The 23778-nt window shown below is 40.9% G+C and overlaps 1 protein-coding gene across 16 annotated transcripts in view; it reads right to left on the bottom strand.

The window, feature by feature from the left end:
* Nucleotides 1–646: 646 nt before the first annotated feature.
* THRB (thyroid hormone receptor beta) overlaps nucleotides 647–23778 on the bottom strand; it is a 177688-nt gene continuing 154556 nt past the window's right edge. For all 16 annotated transcript variants that reach the window (XM_069771450.1, XM_069771476.1, XM_069771441.1 and 13 more), the window contains 6 exons: nucleotides 21633–21733; nucleotides 17620–17767; nucleotides 15611–15816; nucleotides 12411–12557; nucleotides 7790–8048; nucleotides 647–6282 (listed from right to left, as the gene is read on the bottom strand). In XM_069771450.1, coding sequence (XP_069627551.1) covers nucleotides 6041–6282; nucleotides 7790–8048; nucleotides 12411–12557; nucleotides 15611–15816; nucleotides 17620–17767; nucleotides 21633–21733 — 1103 coding nt within the window. In that variant the 3' untranslated portion in view covers nucleotides 647–6040. The remainder of the gene's footprint in view (nucleotides 6283–7789; nucleotides 8049–12410; nucleotides 12558–15610; nucleotides 15817–17619; nucleotides 17768–21632; nucleotides 21734–23778) is intronic.

The raw sequence follows: 23778 nt of genomic DNA, 5'->3' as shown, positions 1-23778 counted from the left end.
CGTGGAAGGGGACCGGGGCGGGAGCTGGCCGTCAGCCGGCAAACGCCCGCGGAAACCACCGCGAGGCAACCGCCCGAAACAGGTTCCCCGTCTGGGGCAGGCCGAGAAGCGGTTCTGGATCCAGGCGCTAGCTCTTGCTTTTCTCCCCGAGGGGAACGAGAGGACTGGAGGAGAAACCAAAACTGCAAAGGACTACGAGAACAAAGATAACATCTAGATGAGGAGACCTTCTCCAACAGGTAGGAGACCGAGGTATGGAAAGCGTGAAGAGGCGGGAAGGCTACTGCTCCTGTCACACCATCCCCATCTAGACTGGGAATGGAGAAGGAAAGAAAGGGCGTTCCCATAAAAAAATGTGATTGAGTGAGACATAAATCAAGAGCCAGTTCACTGGAGTGAATTAAGTTTGGCTGATGTGAACAGTGGGGAAGTGAAAACCTTTGGCTGGGTGCCCAAGGGTGGGGAGGAGGGGAGATAAGATATGAGGTACATGATGAAAGGGATGCAGAAGGATAGAAATGTGAACAGGTTAGAGTCGATCCAACATTCTGCTCTGGGTCCTACTTTTCCCATTCCAGGGGCTTGGAAGTGTGCGACAGAGCTGATGAAACAGCCTGCAACAAAGAGACAGAGACACCAGGACAACTTTTCAGTTATAAGCTTTTTCTTTTTTAGAATTCAAGCTTACACAGTTATCTATGCCCACTATATTCATAATTACATTTTAATATCTGCATACAAAAGCTATGTAAAAATTATTTTCTTCCCCCAAATATACAAATTTTCTCTTTAGATAGTTTAAAACATTTGTGATCACAGATTTTTTTTAATATATTTTAGGCTGAAAAAATATTACCAATCTAGCATAACTCTTAACACTGTTTGCAAAAAAATACATCATCCAAGGTACTTTGTTTTTTACCTTACGGTGTAATGTTTGCCTTACCCTCAGGGCACGAAACTGATATAAAAAAATAAACCAAATAAGCAAAACCCACAAACCTCATAGACAAAGTAAGAAGTCCTCCCAACCAACTTCATAAAAACAAATAAACAACCCAAACCACCCTTCTTTTAAAAAAAATTACGAATGACTAATTTGATGTATTTATGAGCAAACTAAAACTGAAGAGGGCTAAGGAAGTAGGAAAAGAGAAAAAGAAATTACAGTATGTCAGCTAGTTCATGCCCTGATACTATCTTTACCAACATTAAATGTGTAATTAAATAAAGTGTCTTTTAATGTTTTACATTGTGCTCAGTAATTTACATAAATTTAATCTACACCCGGGTGCTGATGTAGATTTACATTTGATTGTCTTGTGCATAAACAAGGTTAGCTTTTAAAGAAGGTAAACTGTGCAATGGACAGTCACAAACAACTTATTACCTGCACAATATTGCTTTTTGAAGGCGACATCAGTCAATGTGGATACACACAAATAATGCATACTCTTTGCATTTGCTAACATCTATACGACACACTAAAACTTTGTGATAAGGCCAAACCTTTTTTTTTGTTTTTAATTTTAAAGCAAAAATATACCGCAGTAAAAAAATGTGCTCACACCGTTTTGAGTCTTTAAGTGGAAAATAAATCTCTATCACACTAGAATAAAATTCTCTCTATAAAATTTAAATACGGATCACTTCATTGCTCTATCAAAAGGAAATGTCTGGCAATCATTTCCAGATGATCACAATAACAAGACACATTAAGAGGTCCTGTCGCCTCTTCCTTTGTGAAAAGATAAATGTTGAACACTTTCAATTGCTCTCACAGTGAGAGGAATACGTTCCTTGGTTGTGGATTTTGATTCTGTCAATGAAAAAGGTTTAGCCTTAGGAATGCTGGCTACATCTCAAAACCATAAGACTGATTTTTATAATTTATGATTCATGCAGCAAGAAGTCAATATGACACATACAGGTTAGAGTTCCATAGCATAAAAATACATCACTAGCAACGACATGCTCCGCTTGTGATCAACAGCCCTGTCTTGGCAGATTACTGATATAAATGGTCTTTCTGGACAGTTTTTTCCTCTTTCTGATGCCTGCCTCTGAGGAAGTAAGCAGCCTGCTCAAGGATGATTTGGGACCTGGAGGTCTAACTCTAACGTCTACATTTTGGCAGAATGTAAACAAAAATCATTATCACACACTATATATGTCATTATAAATATCATAACTGAGATTACACATGAAATGAATATCTAAATGCATGTGTTACTCAGGGCAAAACCATGAACAGTGACAATCAGGTTTGACAGGAAGAATCTTCTATGTAAGACCCACATGTAGACCATAAAGCAAACATGAGAGTTACGTGGCACCATCAGAAATGAGACTCTGGACTGTACTGGAAAGTGCACGTTTGTTATTTCACTCAGAAGGCCAGTTACTACAAGGGTAACTTGTAGTACTGATGTCTGCCACTCAGATGGTCAATCCAGTGGCTCAAGCCTACAATGGCTTGAGACCACTGATATTTAAAAACAAGTATGTCTTTGCAGAACTAAGGTCAGTATCCACTGGTAAGAGTCTGCAAGAGTATCCTCATGTGATCTAGTTTTGCTGTCATGATATAAATCAGGAGTCATACTGAGGGAGTCAATGAAGTCACACAAAATAAGACTGGTAGGAGATCAGAGGCCATTAGACGTCAGTACATCAAATCTGTCAAACTAAGAGCTTGGTCTTAGTTTTCAATTGAGGAATACTACTAATCCCCCTCTGTTAATTAATGCCAGACTTCAACTTAATCTATAAAGCTTAGAAAAGCATGTTGACATTATGTCCTTTCTGCGTAAAGAACTGCCAAACCTGTCAAAGTTGGTTGCCTGATTTTAGGCACTTCAGTCCATCTGCAATCACCTAGGGAAGGAGGCCTGATTTTCTGAACCCTGATTAAGCACAACTCCAAATTGCATCAGCATCTTGGGAAGTCAGGCCATTAGCTCGGATGTCTAAATGCAGCTTACGTGCCTGAATTCAGACATCCATTTATGAAGGCTGTTTTAAAACTCTGTAACTTGCCATGGTAGACCTTGGGGGACAAGTTCCCGTATGAGCAATGATTTTTACAGCAGCCAGTGTGCCAAGTGTTAATTCTCAACACTGTCTCAAACTGCAGTTCTGTCCAGGGTATTTCAAGTTCTTTCATATCTTGCTGCTTCCCCAAGTCAATCCAGTAACTCTCACATTTTTTTCTAACCTCTGATCTTTATTTATTTTTTGATTAATGCAGTCTTGACAATCCCAAGTGTTCAAAAGCCAGTTATGAGGGCCCCAATAGTTATGTGCTAAGTCACTGTTGAGTAGTGACTTCCCACCTAAATAATTAACATTTAGGCTACTGATTTTCTTTATAGCCCAAAGGATAAGAATTCTTGATGATAATGACAGACTGAACCTCTTACGCAGCAGCACAACTCCAGGAACTGAAGCTCTGAAAAATACATGAAGCATCATGGACCTTGTAGTGAGATCATTGTGAATACTACTGGGAGAAACGTTCTCCTGGGTCTCATCCACAGCACAGTGAAAAGCTTGTACACTAACTAAGCTCGCATTTAGTGAACAGGTGAGACACTTGCGCTGGCTTCAGGAGGCACTCCATGCTCAGATCCCGGGCAGGATAGAACTCCAAAAGACACGCACATTTCTCTTTTCTTTGTGAGCCACTGTGGGTATAGATGCAAGTAATGGATCAGCTGTTTTTCTGCTTTCCCTATATGCTATCAGTTCCCTATCAAGCCACCCCTAAATCAGGTATCTAGCACTGGCTATGGATGCTCCTCATCTGAGACTCTGCATGAGTACATGTGAGTTCATCACATTGTCTGGCCTCTTGTTCCAAAAAGCTAGAAAGTTTCTAACTCCTTGTCCCCAAGACATAGTGCTCTACAAGGAATTTGGATAGAGACTGATGTTGTTAACACATATGCTTCAAGATGGAGCAAACACAGCCCACAACAGAGGCTCTTCAACTTCAGAAAACATTTAAGAACAAATTTCCAATGGTCTGTCTTCCTTGCTACCTGCAAAAAAACCCTGAACACCCCATTGTGGTTTATGTTCTCACAAAATGATGGGTACAAACCCCTAAGTGATAACATCAGTGCTCACAACTCATCACAGGTGCATATGGTATCAAAAAACATGGAGGAAAAGATTCCACACCCCTGAAAACATAGCCAGTAACACTCCAAATGCTATATCAATGATGTAGGGAAAAAGGTGTGGAAAAAATTTAACTCCTGACACACATATATTGTGTTCCACCTATGAGATAAGTTTTCCTGAGTATCATGTTTTCATGAGGGGATAAACACATAACATATAGGTTTAGATATGGGCCATGAGCTTTGAAAGTCAACATATCCACTCTAACAATGCCCACTGATTTGCCAGGCAAATATATCAATAAATAGCAGAGAAAGAAACTGGTACAAATGAATGCATAACATGAAAGAATATGGGGTATGAGGAAGCGCAAAATACGTGAACTAAGTCTCTGGTTCTTCCCGGGAAGAACAGAAGGATGCTTTTGATGGATCATACAAATTCAGAGAATGGTTTAATATCAAGTTTATAAAACCCAGGGACAACACCCCTGAATGGGGATGGATGACAGAGAGGAACCTCTACCTATAATGCCCTCATCACCGGCCTCCAAACATTCCAGGACTGTGAGTACTGGCTTGCAGATTTCGGCAGCAGGACATCCTGTCATTGCTCAGTTTGGTTCCTGCTAGTGCAGTTAGTGGAAATAAATTAAAGGAATCAAGAGAGAATCTAGCCAAATGAAACACGTAAGACACCAAGGAGGGAGAACCTAGCTGATTGACACACATAAACGCATACTCACACAGGAGCGGGTGAGAGAAGGAGAGAGAGAAGATAAAAATACGGAAATATGTTTAAGACATCTGCTGAACATTTGTAATTATATATATATAAAATTATATATATACGTGCACATAATCTTTATATATATATATAAAAAACAAAAGATTACTGCCAAGCAACACTGTATTACTGGGATAAAGCTGTACAGTCTTGAGTGTCATTAATAACACAGTTGGTTTCTGTCCCATCTGAAGGTCACCCTGTACGTTTCGTTCTCCTTGTCCTCATTCTGTGAGCATTCATCTCCCTGAATAACTCTGAGGAAGCCTGGTATCCTGACAGAGAACCTTCTCCCTCAGAGTGACAAGTTTTCCACACACCTCAGAAAAAGCAGACTTCTCCACTCTCTGGAAAAGCACCTCAGAGGACCAAATTCACCTCCTTACTCCAACAGACCTTCCAGTGAAGTTACTTGGAGTTCAAATGTAGTAAGAACTGAAGGATCTTACTTTCTTATACACATGGAAAAAAAAAAAGTCAGTCCCTTCTAACACTCTGCATTATTTTAAGTACTTGATTTATGGGGCACAGTTAAACTGTATCTGTTGGAACAATCCTCAGATAATGATGGGATCATGATGATGATGAAGATCCTAGATCATAATGGTGACTGTCACAATACAAACAACCATAAAGACTAGAAATTTAATCTCATAAATTGGTCACTTGTGCCCTGCAAAATGAGGTAATACTAGACAGAATTGCCAGGGTCAAATTAACAATAGCTGTTTTAACTTGGAGGCCAATTTATTTTCTGCCACTTCAATTTCTCTCCCATATTTTCCAAGCAATGATGTGTGTGAGCTGGTGACCACGCAAGTGCTGGTGAATGAGATTGGTCTGTTTGTATTTTCACTGTTAAGCTGCCAAAGCATTCACATCAAAGGACCGAAGAACAAACTGCAATAGTCACAAGTACCCGCATTAAGGGGATGTTTTCATCCATGTGTATACAACTGCCCCCCAGCAACCCCAAAAGAAAACCCAAACAAAAACCCAACCCCGCCTCAAGAAACAGAAGAGCACGAAAGAAGAAGAGGAACAAACAGAGGTGAGAAGAGTTGGGCAACGGGATGAAATGACAGCCAGTAGTGCGACGGGGGTGCGGAGAACCGCTCCAGTCTCTCTAATCCTCAAACACTTCCAGGAACAATGGAGGGAAGAGTTCTGTGGGGCACTCCACCTTCATGTGCAGGAAGCGGCTGGCATGGCAGGCTCCGATCATTCGCAGGTCTGTCACTTTCATCAGCAGTTTTGGCCAAAAGTGTGCAACATGGTGTTTTCTGTAATTAATGTAGTGTTCGAATGCCAGGAGGAAACCCTCTTGACACTTTTCTATCCTCTCGACGCAAACAAGGCCTGGGCGATCTGTAGATACAAAGAAGGAGAAATATCACTATTACTTATTTACTTTAACAAATTCCTGATCATAACTCAGGAAAAATAGGACGATTCCGTTGTTAGGACAGAAAGGAGAGAAACTAAGGACATTGGTTTCTGTCACAAACAACTTCTTTGACTCTGGACACCTCACTATCAATACTACCTCTGTTAAAACAAGGAGATAATCCTTCCTTTCTTCATCCTTTGCCTGCTTTGCCCATTTACAGTATAGCTGTTTGGGAAGTGTTTCCTTACAGTGCCTACAGCAACAGATTCCTGATCTCAGCTAAGGCTTCTACCTATACCTTTCTGTAAAACAACCAATGAAGAACCAAAAAAATGTCCTCGTCAGATATTTAAAATACATTTCTTTCCTATCTGTTTCTCTACAGTCTGACCAATGATCAATCATCAAAATGCTTTGATCAAGCTTTAATCCACAGGTGAGCTGCAAAGGAAACTGCTATGGAGCACCAAGGAACAACAAAGGCCAGAAGTTTGGCTAATTGTCTCAACCAGCATGCAGATGGGCGCTGGGAAAGCTCCTTTCACAAGTCACTCTTCAGGAGACACTTCTGGGAAAGCAGGTCCTCTGAACTGCCTTCTGAAACCCCTATTCATGTATCACTGTGTAGGGAACTAAAAAGAAATCAAAATGTTTTGATTGGGAATGTCAAGTGTTGTGTTGTGATTAATGTGGAAACCTTTCCGTCTCAGATGCAGTTAACGCTTGTAAATCACTCTGTGTGTATTGTTATTCAGTGCCCAATCTTCAAAGTGGTCTTAAAACAAAATCTTGCCAAATCTGCCACTGCCCAAGAATGGAATTTCCTCTTTGGGCTGGCACAGACAGTGGAAGCATATTTGAAAACATACTCAATTTGAGGAGGTTAGAAACTCTTTGGAAATCATATGAAATGGTCTGTGCTGCTTCTGTTATCACGCCACCAAGAGACCAGTTGCAAATGGTCCCAGTGTGGGGAAACAGCACAGCTCTCAAATGCCCATTAGCAAGCGGTGGTGCTGTTAAGTAGAAAAACAAGATGGCAGGTCAAACTAAACATATGAGACTGATGGAAATGTGTATGAACTGTACTTCCTGCCCAATGCATGGTAGTACCTAGGGGAAGAGGGAACTTTTTGTAACAACAACTGTTGCTAAAATATTAGTTTTTCATTCAAGGCAAATTGGCTCAGAATCAATCTGATATCTTTCTGATGATCACCCCTGCCACCTCCCTAAGTACTCAACTGAGGAAGGTGTGTTACTAAAGCCGCTTTTACGTCCATCTCTCTGAAAACCCTGAATATTTTTCCTAGTGCTCACCAAACTAATTCTAAGCTGCATTGGGATTTTGAGAGAAAATTTCTCCCACATTACTCTAGTCAGCACTACAAGATCTAACATACCCTATTTCTTTTAAACAGAGGCTTGTGACAAAGACTAAAGAGTTTAAAAATGGTTGGGGTTCCAATATATTTCTGTTCTCACCTGATGACATGAGCAGAACAGCCTGAAGAAGGGCAACCTCGGTGTCATCCAGGTTAAATGAAGAAAGAGACATGCCCAGGTCAAAAATGGCATCAGACACTACACCAAGACCCCCATTTTTCAGCTGGCCCCTTGTCACCGCCATCTCCCCATTTAGTGTTAAAGTCTCACTCTCGGGGTCATAGCGAACTGCTGCTCGGAGGGACATTATCTCCATACAGCAGCCTTTCAGAAGGATGATCTGGTCTTCACATGGCAGCTGCAGAAATTATAAACAGTAAAGAAAAAGATATGTTTTTCAAACTGAGTTTGTTTTACAACTACAGTAAATCCATGAGCATGAAGTTGCAGTTCACACTCCAGGACCCTACCTCGCATAGTGCAGCTACCCTCCAAAAATGCTGCTGACTGACTGCACCACACAAACCTCCAAGACTCTCATTCCTGCTTTCAGAAGCTGCCAGCAGGTTACCATCCCCACATACCCTTAGGAAATCTAGTGATGACACAGCTGCAGGCAAGTCATCCTGGGCAAGACAGTCAACACAAACCAAGCTGATTCAGATGCTGAGGTGAAGTGATCCAACTCACAGAAGCGCCGCTCTCTGTGGGACCACTCAGTTTGTGGGAGCATTATAGAATTCAGTCCAATAAATCTTAAGAATGTAGCTTTCCATTTTGCAGAACATTTCACAAAGTGTGAAGGGTGAAGCAGACCTGTTAGATGCCAAGTTGGTGGTAACATATACTATTGGTTTTGTCTCCAATCAGGGGTGGATCTAACTGAGATGGCTGAAGTGGTCACCATTCTCCGCTGTTCACCCTTCTCTCTTCTACTGCTGAGCTCCCTCAGCTTACAATTTAGCATAACAGAATAAACTATAATTGGGGCTGGTACAGACCTCAGCCATCCTGGTTAAACTCACTGCCAGCCATGCTTATTTTTTACCTCCTTGAAAGGAGGCAAAAATCCATCATTTCTGATTCATATAAAATTATTATATTTACCTGATTTGCAATTCAAAATGAAAAAAACCCCAGCAACTATAGGTTTACGTGGCAACTGTGCACTCACAAAGCAAATACATTGATTTGGCGTAAAATGATGTAGAGTGGATGCCAGACAGTTACCTAACACAAGTGGAAAGCAGTTCCCTGTTAGAGAAGAGTTTTAAACACAAAGCTAGCCACAATCAGAAAAAGGAGTTGAATCATGCAGCTATTTTTCCAGCAATGCCAACTTCAGGTGTGAAGTGTTTGATACACAAGAAAAATGACTCATCCTCTTCAGGGCAAATCACTTTCTGCAGATCACACTCAGCTCAGCAGCAGTGTGGGGAAGGCTGCACAGGCACAGTGGCAGTCTCACTACCCAATGATAACGCCACTATTTGGCTGCTGAGGCTGAAGTAGGCAAAGAAACAGAGGAAGAAAAAAGAAGAAAAGAAAAAAGAAAAGAAAAGAAAAGAAAAGAAAAGAGAAGACAGAAGAAAAGAGAAGACAAGAGAAGACAAGAGAAGAAAAGAAAAACAGAAGAAAAGAGAAGAAAAGAGAAGAAAAGAGAAGAAAAGAGAAAAGAGAAGAAAAGAGAAGAAAAGAGAAGAAAAGAGAAGAAAAGAGAAGAAAAGAGAAGAAAAGAGAAGAAAAGAGAAGAGAAGAGAAGAGAAGAGAAGAGAAGAGAAGAGAAGAAAAGAAAAGAAAAGAAAAGAAAAGAAAAGAAAAGAAAAGAAAAGAAAAGAAAAGAAAAGAAAAGTGTGAGAGCAACCATAAAGAGATATTGGAATAGATAACTGCAGCAAAAAAAGGGACATGAAAGAAAGGAAGGGAGAAGGCAGAAGAAAAAATGAAATGAAGAAAAAAAGACTAAGGAGGAGGAAGAATGGTAGAAAAGAAATAGATAACATTAGGGAAGATATTTCATGACGCTTCAGCCGTTTTATTAGTGAGCCATTAAACAAAGGAGAATTTCTCTTCCTACTTGAACCTTCTTGAAACTTCTTTATGGTAGTGGTGATCTCATTATGCCTGTCCTTCACCTGCTTTCCTAATTCTGAAGGATACATGGGACATCTGTTTCATGGATGACAAGCCTCAGGTCTTATCTGCCAGTAGCAGCAGTTACCGAAGACAGGGAGCTTGAACTTCAGTTTTGCTCCCAAGTATGCAGGCTTCAATGCTACCTACGCTCATCACTTGATCATTGCTACCAGAGCACCTTCTAGGAGTGGGGTCAATAAATGTGACTGATTATCTGCCACATGTTGTCCTTTCCTTCTCTCTCTCTGCAGGGAGAAAAAGCAAAAGGCAGGAACCTGAGGTGCTCACCTTGGCAGGACATACTGGCAGCCAGCACACGTGTAATGCAACACCATGGAACTGAGCTGAGCTGAGCTACCTAGAAGGGTATTTACACAGCTTCACCCAGCGTGGAACCACTGATGCCTGTGACACTTAAACTCACATCAAACTGATTAAATGCTCCTCAATCTTCATCTTCTAAGCAGAAGAAAATGCAAGAAGGAAACAACAGCAGAAATGCTGAAAAGTAAATGAAGTTTTCCTTAAGTACTTCGATTACTCTGGGATTAGACTTCTGCTTTGAGGCATGGGCCAATGGATGCACACAAACTAAGCTGGGCACTCATAGTGCTTTGCTGGCTTGCACATGTGTCCAAAAAAGAGAGAAAGAAGGAAAAGTAACTGTGAATATATAAGTGGCTATGGATGTTCCTTGCTGTGCCCCTCCTTCATAGAGATTTACTACACTCTCAGCCTGTGCCTCTGTGGAAATTAAGAACTGAGATAATGTTTAAATGCTCTGCAGGTCCTATGGGAGCAAGCAGGGCTTTTTCCCATAAACAAATCAAGAGCCCACTCAGTGTTGCTTCTAAGAAAAAGCTATGGGTTAAAAACCATAACCGAAATCAAGTTAACAGGACAGAGCCCCTTCAAAAAGGAGCAAACATCTGTCATTTCTTCATCCTACAGCAGGAACTATATGACAACTCGGAGGATGGCTGTCCTATTCCTTTGTGTTCAAGAGGAGTTGTCCCTCACTGTGCCATCAGACCTTGCTGTATATGGGTGTCAGGTTCACACAGTGGCTCAGCTGTAAACAAAGCCTGTCCTAGTTGAGCTGCATAACCTACAGAGGTCATGCCCAATGACGCCTTGACTTCTTCATCCATGCTTCCTGCCCAGCTCTGACACAAGTGGGCCCACAGTAGCCAGGAGGAGTAGGAGATGTCAGATGGGCACTGCAGTCTGTGTGTGACTGGCAAAGCTTTCTAAATTAAAAAGACTACCTTGCTATGTCACTGCAACTTCCCACCAACAAATGCCAAATCAGAGGAGACAGATTCCCTCAGACACTGAATGCTGCAGGCGCCTCTTGATCTATGGACACATTCCTTGTATTTTAAAATCTTCATGCTTGGCCACTATTTCATGCTTTCTTGGCTGATGAAGCCAATGCTGAGGTTAGGCAGGGAGAGCTATTTACACTATGCCAACTATTGATATTTACTTCTTCTTGTTCTGTAGGTGCCAAAGGACATAAATAGCTCTCCTTGACTGACCTTCAAGAAAAGCTGCCAGCCACAGAGGAGTAAAATGCTATGGCTGCCTTAAACTTCCTTCCGGACTGATGTTATTAGGAGCAAACACTGTTGCCGAGTTAGGAAGCCCAATGAACTCATTGACCGTGGTCCCTCCGATTTTGATTGTCATTCACTTGGCATTTCACCAGCAGAGTCAAATGTTCCTCTGCAGTGTGGGTGAGCAGGCAGGCATCCTTCCATGGCTGGATTGGGGGGATATTTCCAAGTTAAAACTCCTGTGGTTGTGGATCCTAAGGGACTCACAAGACTTAAAATTATTAAAAGTATTAAGATTATTAAGACTGAAATATTATTTCAGGCTGCAGTTCTGATAACATTTTTTAAGTTAGGAAAAAAAATCATCATCCATTGCATCTGGTCCTTCAATAAAAATGATACCTCAGTGTAAATGAGATCAGCCTAGGGCTTCTCTATTCCCAATGTGCAACCAAGTCTATTTGAGCCCATTTACTGTATATTTTACATGTCAGTATCTACCTGGAATGACAATCCATTATTTTTACAGACTCTTTTATGCACAACCTCCCCGTTCAGGAAAAGCATGCCTAGGGAACACAATAAGGCAAGTGCCATTCCTGGATAGGGATGCTTTCCTGAATTTGAAGAACTTGTTACTGCATAGACCCAACTCCACAATACTGTACCTGCAAGGAGCCAGAAAGCACAGAGGGAACTGTGTGCTGGAAGATCTGATTAAACGTATCAAAGATGCTTCTAGACAGTCTCTTTTTGTTCATTTGCTTTGTTCAGGACCACCTCTAAAGACACATTCGAGTCCCTAATGAACCATGATGACTTCTAGATGAACAAAATCAGGATTTCAGTAATCACAAGAAAAAGAAAACTCATAAGAATCCAGATGATTCTAGTTCTATCTATTTTGAGTCTCTTTAATTTTTCTGATTTTAAACATTGTGAATTTTTCAGTTCCATGCCAGGAGTATTTTGAATAGTTTTTAACAACAGGCATATAAATGAAGAGCACAAGGAAGTCTTCTTACCTCACAAAACATAGGCAACTTTTTGGCAAAATCCACCACTCTTGTAATCGCTGGTGTGATAATTTTTGTAAACTGGCTGAAGGCTTCTAAATCGACTTTCCCACCTTCTGGGGCATTAACTATTGGTGCCTGCCCAATATCTTCTGGCTAAGGATATAAACAAAGATATTTAAAGGAACAATCTATCTTAGAGCAAGTATTTTATACTTAAAAAGTCCTGCTTGGTGACAGAAGATATGGTAAAATAAAAAATAACACTATTCACTTTATAAGTAATGCCCATTATGCCACAAAACGTGAATTTGTTTGTAAGACATTTGTGAAAGAGGTGAGTGCATAGAGAAATGGGCGACTGGCATGCTGATACCCATCCTGTGTGGGCAGCTACATTTCTGTGCACATGCAGTTTCCTCCTTGTGCCTCTATCTGAGCATCTTGTGGGTGTAGTGTATGCATTTTTTGCTTAAAAATACAAGCATGTTCTTGTTTCTTACAAGTGCTGAGAATTCCCAAGTTTCTCTAAAAGCAAAGGGATCTGAGCTGACTTGTTACCCCCAAGAAGATGCTGAGAGCTTTGCAGAATTAGGCTCTCTCACCTACTCGAAGTTCTGAAATCCTCCCCAGAACAGATTGCCTGGTATCACAGAGCTCCAGGCAACTGCCAAGGCCTGTTTCCAAAACCAGGCTAAAACAACTGATGACTAAGAATGGGCTAACACAAAGCTAGTCTGGATAAAGTGACTAGAATTTGAACTCATCTGGGTAAAATTTTGGTTGAAAATCACATTCTGCGTGACTTCAGCCCAAGGCTTCTCCAAAAGAGAAAAAAAAAATCATATTTTGAGAATTTCAATAGGGATATACAATGAAACAGTTTCAAGCAGAATCTGCGATGAGTTTTTTTTTGTTCCAGCTGTACTTCAACCTGATTTTATGACAGCTTGTCAATGTTGCCATGTATTTTAAAAGCAGGCACATCAAAGCTGTTCTGTTTGCTAAGTGTGGCTTTGTGGTTGTAAAAGACCTGCTAACCACCATGCAGAGGTTCCATATTGTTCACATTAGAGAGTCAAAAAATGGATAAAACCCAGAGAAGAAGGCCTTTAAGACTGATGGACTTCATGACAATCATATAAGGGCGCTTGAACAGGGGAGGTGCTGAAAGTGCTGTCTGTAATAAAAACTTGTGCTAGGCAGTTTTTTAAAGCAACACATCATAAAGGTGAAGATCCTTCCACAGCTCTGTCACCAATCTGAATCCAAATCTAATTTCTTTCAAGAAAAAACTCAGCAATGTGTTAATAAAGCAAGCACCAATTGTAAAGGAACAATGAAGAGGACTGGGCCCAATTATCCGACGGTTCCTACTAAAAAACTCAAATAATCCCAGTTCTAGGCTCTCTGCCTCCCTGAATCTTGGGAAACTAAACCACATTGTCTGTGTGCTCATGATAAACAACCTTCATCACTTCCAAGCAAGAAGACCAAATGCTTAAAACCACACATAACGTTGTTGGGGAGAAAAAGAAAGAACACAGCATTTTCTTGGGGAAGGCAAAAGCTAACACACTCCAGAAGGGCATGCAACTGGAGAGCCCTTGCCACCTAACTCACCTCAACAGGAAAAGAGGTCCAGACCTCAAAGGAGCTCCTGCTGTTGAAGAACCAGCCTCAGCTGCCTAAGGACCGACCCACAGCTCAAGGCACGCTTGCCTTGAAACCACTGGGCTTCAGCATATGAGCACCTCAAAGAACCAGGAGGCCCTGCAGCAAGGGCTGCATCGAGAGCAGTTTCATCTGACCTAGGAACCAGCTGTGGAAGTCACAGCTGGTTTCTGAACTGCTCATTACAGTTGCCACCCCTGCCTCTGCCCCACTCGTCCCCTCTCCCAGTAGCCCTGTCGTTACACCACCTCATGCTCTGCCTCTGGGCACCCTTTGCTGGAGGGTCCCCCTCCGCTGTGACTGTCTCCAGAGCCTGAAGTCTCTCAACGACCATATTTTACGTGGCCCAGCGTACTCATTCCCAGCCTCAGCCTCAAGCTCCCCATGCTTTGTCCCGAACCAGGCGATACGCAAAGAACAGCACTCCTGTCTAAGCAACCAAATGCACTATTGCAGCTGCTTCTTGGTCTGCTAAAACCAGCATCGCAAACCTTGCTGTCCAGCAGCACTGCAAAGTGCTCCGTTGCTTCTTGCCAGTGATCACTGGCTGTGGTTTCCCGACTGCAAGCTGTTACAAACATGCAGCCATTCATAAAGAAATTTAGACAGTGCCGCTGGAATTAGCAAAACATTATAAAAGGGATCTGCTGGTTTGAATATATGATTTCTCTTAGCAATTTAACAGTGGGTTGAGATTCCCATGGTGAATTAGGCAGCAGGAGCCTAGGCTTGCAAAAAATGAGTATTCTCTATCTGATTGGGTACACACAGACTGTTAAAGACCCCTGTGTATTCCTGAAACACAGTCTATAATCCCTCTTTTGTGCTGTGTAAGTATTTTGCATTCTGCACTTATTTCCTTTAAAAATCGATTTAGAAAAATCAAATAAATCCTCCTCTTAGGCTGAGCATCACAAATAATTTATTTTCTGATCCTTAGTTATAGGCTGAAAATGTAAGTTGTCTTGTAGTCTGCAATCCCAATGCTATAGTGTATGTATCATCCGGCTTTCATTGAAATTCATTTTTCTTTGCCAAATTTATTTTAATTAATATGTTCACTTTGGAACAAGGAAGCAAAAAACACGAGCTATTAATAAAAAATATCAGCTTTCACCTAAAACTTTACATTGTTTTAACACTTACAATATGTCGTATGCTAGACCCTAAGACAGACAACTATCCCTGGATATAATATATATAAAAAAGGTAAGGTATACATTATAGACCACTACTGTTGTTAATCAGGAGCGAAACAATTTTTCTACTTTTTCTTATCATAGCACATTAAAAGTATCCAGCTGGGTAAGCCTTAACTTAGCAACATGCTGTTTATCATTTGAAATACATGGTCTGATCAAACACTGAGCTTCAGGCAAGAATAAGCAAGTAGTAAATACAGAAATCACCCGGTTTTCATAAATGTCAATACACTGGCAGATATACCCTCTTCAGGGTTGCAGTGTTGGGAAGGGACTTCAGAAGAAAGAAAGGCACCTGGCACCAAGAGCAGTGTAAAAGGCTACAGTCCTTACCAGAAATTTCCTTTTCTGCTTCCAGTGGCTTCCTTGCGCATTGGTGGCCACATGTGCTTCAGTAACAATTTTGATGAGCTCCCATTCCTCATCCGTTGGCTCTGGTTTGTGTCCAATGGTTTTCTGCAGCTCTTCCCGACGTCTCTTCTCTCGATTTTCTTCTATCAGCTTCCTCTTTGCCAGCCGCTTGCTGTCATCCAACACCACTAGCAGGGGAAAAAGCATTGAAAAATGGCAGGAAGCTCTTAAGGATGTCTGAACTTTGGTCTTTTTTATGCCTGAGGTACTAATTGATCACAAACACCTTAACTAATCAGCAAAGAAGTACTTTGGTAAGACCCACAGTTGACACAGTTCTCTTATTTCTCCCTCTGAACTTCATTTCCTCAGAAGCCTGGATTGCAAAGAACGACTTACCCTTCTGGTAACATTTTATATACTGCCATTGCCTTCAGTGGCTTAGTCCACCAATAGAACTAGTATGTAAAAGCTTTGTGAGGACTCAAAGTGCTCCTATAATGGACTTGGAGCAATCCATGTTGGGAAAGATGCACTTCTGTTTTCTTTAAAGTAGCAGCAGCATGCTCACTGCTCTGAATTGTGTAGAATGTGCTCTTGTCAGCCAGCAGAAGGCAACATGGATTTAAGAAAGTGGGAGTATTTATTCACAGGAGGCTCAATTACCTGTTGCATGACGTGATCAGAAACAATCTGCCTTCGGCTCTTTCCTTAAGCCCTACAAATGGTGCTGTTCTGTAGCATTGCCCTAGAGCCCTGCTACTTCCAGTGATGCCAGACACACAGGCCCCAGGGCTGCGCATCTCTGACCACCACTGAAGGTTTTATCCCATTTTCCGTGCAAACATGAATAGGCCATTTAAACCGACTGGCCCGCTTTAGCAGAGGAGGACCACTCTGATCCACAACTGGCGGCAGGCAGGTAGGAGCAAGGAAAGCCCCGCTTACATGCTTCTGTTCACGCATTTTAACTCAAAGGTGGAAGAAACCCTTCTGGAGCTGGGCGATCGCTAGCCGGTCTGCCCTGCTCAGTGACAGCTCCTTTGGGGCGTACGTAGGTGCAGCCCACCGAGGCTGCGGCAGCTTTATGGCAATGGCACCTTCTGGTCAGAACCAGGCTCGGAGAGACGTCTCGCTCTGCACGGCCGCTGCCTGGCTGAGGCTCACCGCTGCCTGCGGCGTCAGACGGGGCTGGGCGCGAAGCGGTGACCCAGGATGATCCAGCCCCCTCTCCCGAAAGTCTACCCAGCTAAAATGAAGTTGTGTCATTTCTTCTATTTCTCTCTAGACATAAGGCACGGTTATACGTTACAATAACAATGGAAAATACTAAGTTAGAATATTCTTCTGTTGTTTATTGGGCCTGCTTTCCTGCCAGCTCCTCTGCAGAGGATTACGCCGGCAACAACCATTAACATTAATGTACAGGGGGATTTACGTGACTTCCTCCCATTTGCACTAATTGAAGTTATCGGTGTAAATCCCTGTGCAATGGCAGAGAAAGAAGATCCCCAAGGGTTAATCGTGTAGCCATATTTTCTAGTTCTTTAGAATGAGAGTCGAATTCTTTGTAGTGCATAACTTCTTCAGGGCTAAAAATAAAACAAACAACTGCAGGATGACTCATACAACGACATTCAATTTCACATCCTCCAGAATTTTCTAAACAAGATGTTTTTTTCTCAAGCAAAGTGTCCATCCAGATGCACTTCTCCCTCCTCTCCTCCAAAGAGTGAACATTCCTACTGTTACTCAGCCTGAGAAGGGCAGGAGAAGGTGCAGTCTGATGAAGGATAAACAAAAAATTACAGGCCTATGAAAGTGGTTTGATGCAATGAGCATAATTCCCCAGTACAAGTTATTAAAACCAAAAAAGTGCTGACAGTTCTGCTCTGCTTTAACCATCTTCACCAATCAACATACTTCAAGCAAATACACACATTAAAAAAAAAAAAGAGAGAAAAGAAAGAAAACCAGAAAAATGTACTTACAATCTGTTGCCATGCCAACAAAGATACATTTTTTGAAGCGACATTCCTGGCACTGATTTCTTGTTACTTTGTCTATCACACATTTTCCTTCATATTTACAGGAATAGGTTGGATGGAGGTTTTTCTGAATGGTTCTTCTAAAAAAACCCTAAGTGCAATAAATAAATACATTGGAAAGCATTAGCATTGTGCAATTTTTTCAATTTGGGAGCCACTTTGGTTTGGTAGGAATTTACCTAAGTAGGCAAGATAACATACTTCATTCCATGAAACTCTCAAAGAGGAAAAGAACAAACCAGTTTTACAGTGTATGGCATTTCTTTTCTGAGTTTCACGAAACACTTCCTGCCTAAAAATTAAAAACATAGAGACATCTTAGGTAAGTAAAGGCATAAATAATGTTGTCTTGAGGGACAAATACTGTCTACATGTCTTCTTCAAGTCTTACATTTCTGTGTGTTAATTTTTTTTAATTTGAACTACAGAGTTTATTTTGAGCCCCTTTCTAAATTACATAATCATTTTGAGGGATATTAAGATGCACATACACACTTTTAATTAAAGAGCAGCTTCTGCAAATAGTAAGAATGGTGGTGTGTATGTGCTACTACAGGATCAAGAACAAACAGTTCTACTCCTTTCTTTCTATCAAAGCCAAATAACCAACCAACCAACCAAATCTGGGCAAGACTAAGAGTCTTGCAAACACAATTTACACAATCTTTGAATTTGGTTCTAAATAATGGACTCATAATTTAAAATTATTTGTATTTCTGAGAAGAGGATTTGATTTATATTTACCACAGTCCTCTGTACTCAAAACAAAGATCACCAATAAAGATCCCTCTCTATACAAATCCATTCTTTCTATCTATCTATCTATCTATCATAATATAGATCTGTATTGCCAGTTGCAACATGGATATGAGGTCAGATCCTAAGCTCATGTGAACTAATGTAGCTCCACTAAATTTACGGATTTATACACCCCTGGCCTTAGGTAAAGAAATCAGGAACAACTTATATCTGAACATTACGGACCTAATTCTGGTACTAACTTCAACATGACTCTTCTCATTGACTTCAATTTCAAGTTTGAGACCATCTACATTCAGCAATGTGGCTTGGGACCACCCTGACATAGAGAATACACTGGGACCCTGGTCCTGTTTGACTGAGGCCGCTGAGAATGGCTTTGGTTTCAGTGAAAACAATGGCAAAATTCGAGAGAGATTTTACCTAATGAATAGCCTCTTCAGCTGGGATTTTATCTAATGAATAGTCTCTTCACTTCACTAGGTGAAAGGTCTGTTTTTAATCATGTTAAATAACACCTGGTAAAATCTTATAGCAGTGTGTAATTTCTTTTAACACAGAATGTTGAATTAAGACATACAGGCAAGTCTGTATTTCAGCTTGAGCTCTAACTCCAGTGAAGACAATAAAGAGCCTTGTCTTCATTAGAGTTTTATCTTACAAGATCCAGCTCGAGCTAAGAGTACAACTCTTTCTTCCTTAATAACGATAAGACCTGAAATCTCAATTAAACTGAGTTGCATAAAGCAGTTTGCAAGACTGGGACCTGTCAGGTTGAACCAAAATCCAGGAAATCACAGGCAAGATGTCCTTATGTAGGATTTGGATCAGGTCTCAAACTCTCATCTACCCAACAACTGGATTTGGATCCACTCTCAACCTTGTGACGAATTCCTAGAGACAGGATCTGCCCCTCTCCTCCCTAAAGATCAAAGATGGCTCTGGACAACCAGGGACATGGTGTAATCTCTAGTTACAGCAAGAGATGGAAAAATCTCTGATGAATCTCAGGAAGTGGTACTGACTTGTTTTCCAAACCTTGCATGGGACTAACGTAGCTCTAGCTTTACAATGCCAAGGCTCTTCACCACCTCTGTTGGGACCAGCACCTTTCATCTTCCCATTTCTTTGCGTTTCGCAGAAACTTTTTGCAAAAAAACTCTTTGATGATCTCTCGATACAATGTAATAAAGAAGCTGCTCTCTATATTTGTCCAAACACTTCATCACAAAAGTACTATTTTTCTCAATAAAAGAAACCACATTTTATTGTAAGGCAACCACCCTTTTCCTAAATTCCTTTACTATGCACCTATATAGCAATAGATGCAATGGATACAGTCTGGAGAAACATTTCAGTGACATCAGAACTCACTGTTGGTTTATTTGTGTTTAAATTCCTTACAATTTACTCTTCAGAAATCATGCGTGAGGATGCTTTGTTCATGAAAGCACACTTGCCAAAGCAAGTTTTTGGCTGTCAACCCTGATTAAAGTTGTTACACAATTAAAGTGATTTTGAGTGGAAGCAACTAGTAAATGTCAAATTCATTGAGAATTTATTACATGTAACTTTGCTGATATATCATACAACTGACATGTGTATGCAGATCCTCCAAAGCATGGGTTGAAATTGCCCACACAAAAAACCCCATCTTGTACAATGAATACATTTGCAAGAAGAGCAACAAATCAAAACAAAGCAAAACAAAACAGTCTGTAAGCCAACTGTAAGTAGGAGAAAGAAATTAATTACTTTTTGCAAATTGTTAGCTCAGTTTCTCGTGCACATAAGCATTATTTTAAATTGTACACCAGACAGAAGAACTGTATCTGAAGATGAAAGTAGATTTTGTATGCTGTATCTTTAAAATAGCTGGTAGGCATAAAAAGAAATACTTCAGTTGGAGTAACAAAAAACTTAGCAGGAAATTTGGCAAGAGATATAGCTGTTCAGCTGGGAGCAAAAGATATTTCATAATGCCACAGGGTCGCTTACTTCTCATTATATCTGAATTAAGTCATATTCATACATTTTATGTATTGTTATCATCTGGTATACGGGATGCAAATTTGTAAGAATCACTTGTTCAGTTTCATATTTTTTTTCAAATATAAATATTTTCCATACATATTATGTATGTATTATTCATTATATTATATTGTGAATATTGTGAATATATTATATTATGAATATTATGACAAATCTGCTATATGTAGGATATTTAGGTCTTTGTGCATTTCATAAACGTAACTTAGGGCAATGCTGTACAACTGAAGAAACTACTTCAACACAAGCTACTGTGATGTGGGGCTCTAAGGCCACTCCAAACCCAAAATCTCAGATCCAAATATTCCAGACTTTGGGGGTGAACAGAATATGACTTCTGTGGCTTAGTCCCATGACACTAGACCATGACATGTGTGGTCCCATTTGTTTAGAAAAACAATAATTTTTTATTTTCTGCAGGAAAGAATAGCTTTCTTACAGGATCTCAAGCTATTCAGGCAAATTTATGGCAGTAAAATCATCTAAGATGTGCCTGATTGTGTTACTCAATTTTTTTTTATTTACTTGCCCAAAACAATCTTTTTTAATTTTGCATGTAGCTTTGGAGATGTAATTTAGGGCTGAAAGCACATTTCAGTATGCTTAAGTTAAAGAAGTAAAAATCTTTTTGAAACTGTTTTAACTGAGTGTCAATGCTTCCCAAAGCGATGGATGTTACTGTTGCATGAGCATGTGGAAGGATTTTGATTTTTGCTTCTTCACAGTGATGATGAGAGGCACTGGAACACTGCTAATCGCTACAGACTCTTCATGGCCATAGGCAGAATCTCAGCTATTGCGTAATCAGCTTCACTGGAGTTGCTGGGAGCATGCTGATGTACACTGGCTCTGAACATGGCCAAAGAAACATTAAAAAATGGAAATGTAAAAGCTAACAGTTAAACAGCAACAACAAAAATCTAAATTTCTCCTTTTCTTTTCAGAAGCAAACACTGCAAAAATCAACTAAATTCCTTATGCATATGAAGAGCAGTGGCATAGCCAGATACGGCTTATCATCAGTACTGGATGTTCTTACTCGCTCCTAATCTGTCTTTGTTTTATTTGACAGCACAGTTCAGGAAGTCTGTATAATGGAGGAGCTGGAGAGCTATTTCTGATTCCCACTTTCCCACTGTGCCATTTACCTTGCAACCTTCGCAAGTGATGCAGCGATAATGATATCCGGTGGCTTTGTCCCCACATACTACACATAGCTCATCCTTGTCTAAGTAACTGGGTATATACCCTGTAAAGAAAAAGAGGATGTGGCATGTAAACTTGATATAAATATATATAAAATTATATACGCTCGATATAAAAATATTATATTAAAATCCACTGCAGATCTTGTCTACCAGCCCCATACTTCTGAACTCACCGAATTTCCTGAATAGAAAGCTCATACTATGTTACAGACTTATTTAAAAACAGTTTATAGTATCTTCTACTTTTCAGACTGTTTCAGTGTCTACTGGTCAAGAGGGAGAAGTCAGAACATGCCTACACTCTCCTGAGTGAAATACTACCTCAGAAAAATAAATATATTTTTACCTCAAAGGCTTTGATGTGAAAAAATACAGTAGCAGCGAGCCATACAATGTATTTCCCTTTTCTGTTTCACAAAAAAAATTATATACTTGTACAGTGAAGATGAGATCCTGGGTTGCAGGGTGACTCAGGGACCTGGTAGTAAGAAATATTTACTGAGAGATCGTTTGTTTCAAAACAGCTCCACAGGTGTGGTTAGAGAAGTACTAGCAACAGATAGCCCAAGCTGTATTGATCATACCTGACCTGGGCGTGTTCCGCAGGAACATTTTGTATAGCCTGAATTTAGGGCAAAATACGTGGGCATTCAAATATGCATGTGTGTGTGTGTGTACATGCATGTGTTAGAATGACATTTTCTCTTCTGAAGTGGTTTACCACACATGCAAGAAGTGAAATCAAATATTACTGCTATGAAAAACACTGGCAATGCTTGGTTCTTTTCCCACAATGACATTTGTTTTGATAACATAAACATATTCTCATTTTGAGCAAAACCCCAAAACAATTCTGATGGCAATCAAAATGTAATTCTAAACTAAATAGAACTTTTAAACAGGGTAAAATACAAACTTTTCAAAATAAGTGTTCCCATGACTCATAATTAATGGAGTTATGGTACGTAACTTTTCCTTCTGAAAAATCTCTCTGTAAAAATGTAAATCAGAGATGTCAGATTCATTTTGAGGGGAGAGAGGAAAGCTATTTGTGTAACTGTAAGATTATTAAAGTGTAGTAAGTGTTTCACAGAATCACAGAATAGTTGAGGTTGGCCGGGACCTCTGGAGGTCATCTGGTCCAATCCCCCTGCTCAAGCAGGGCCACCTACAACCAGTTGCCCAGGACCGTGTCCAGATGGCTTCTGAGTATCTCCAAGGATGGAGGCTCCACAACCTCCCTGAGCAACCTCTGCAAGTGCTCGGTCACCCTCATAGTGAAAAGATTATTTTATTGTCTTCAGAAGGAATTCCCTCTATCTCTGTGTTCATTGCTTCTTGTCCTGTCACTGAGCACCACTGAGAAGAGTCTGGCTCTGCCTTCTACCTGACAGGGGATGAGGTATTTAAGATTGATCATTGATAAGACCCCTGCCTTGAGCCTTCTCTGCTCCAGGCTGAACAGTCCCAGCTCTCTCAGTCTCTCCTCCTACAACAGATGATCCAGTCCCTTCATCATCTTTGTAGCCCTTTGCTGGACTCACTCCAGTATGCCCATGTCTTTCTTGTATTGGGGAGCCCAAATCTGGACCCAAGACTGCAGATGTGTTTCACAACGGAGCCGAGTAGAGGGGACGGATCACCTTCCTCAACCTGCTGGAGACGGTCTTCCTAATGCAGACCAGGTTGCCGTTGATCTTCCTCGCCTCAAGGACACACTGCTGGCTCGTGTTCAACTCGCTGCCCACCGGGAACCCCAAGTATTTCAATGCAAAGTGCTTTCTAGCTGGTCAGGACCCAGCCTGTACTGCTGCATTTATTATTCTTCCCCCAGTGCAGGATTTGGCATTTCCCTTTGATGAACTTCTAGAGATTCATCTCATCCCATTTCTCCAGCCTGCCTAGCTCACTCGGAGTGGCAGCACACCCAGCTGGTGTACCAGCCACTCCTCCCAGTTTTGCATCATCTGCCAACTGGGTGAGAGCAACTTCCTAGTGCAATGAGGGAGAGACCTGGATGCGGCTGCCTGTAACATTATCCCTTCCCGCTGGCTTGCTGAACCCATCTGTAGCACTATGCATCGGA

This window comes from Haliaeetus albicilla, chromosome 2 (assembly GCF_947461875.1).
Source record: "Haliaeetus albicilla chromosome 2, bHalAlb1.1, whole genome shotgun sequence".
NCBI classification, from domain to species: Eukaryota; Metazoa; Chordata; class Aves; order Accipitriformes; family Accipitridae; genus Haliaeetus; species Haliaeetus albicilla.
Note: the sequence above shows the minus strand (reverse complement) of the source record. Positions and strands in the feature narration are given on the sequence as shown.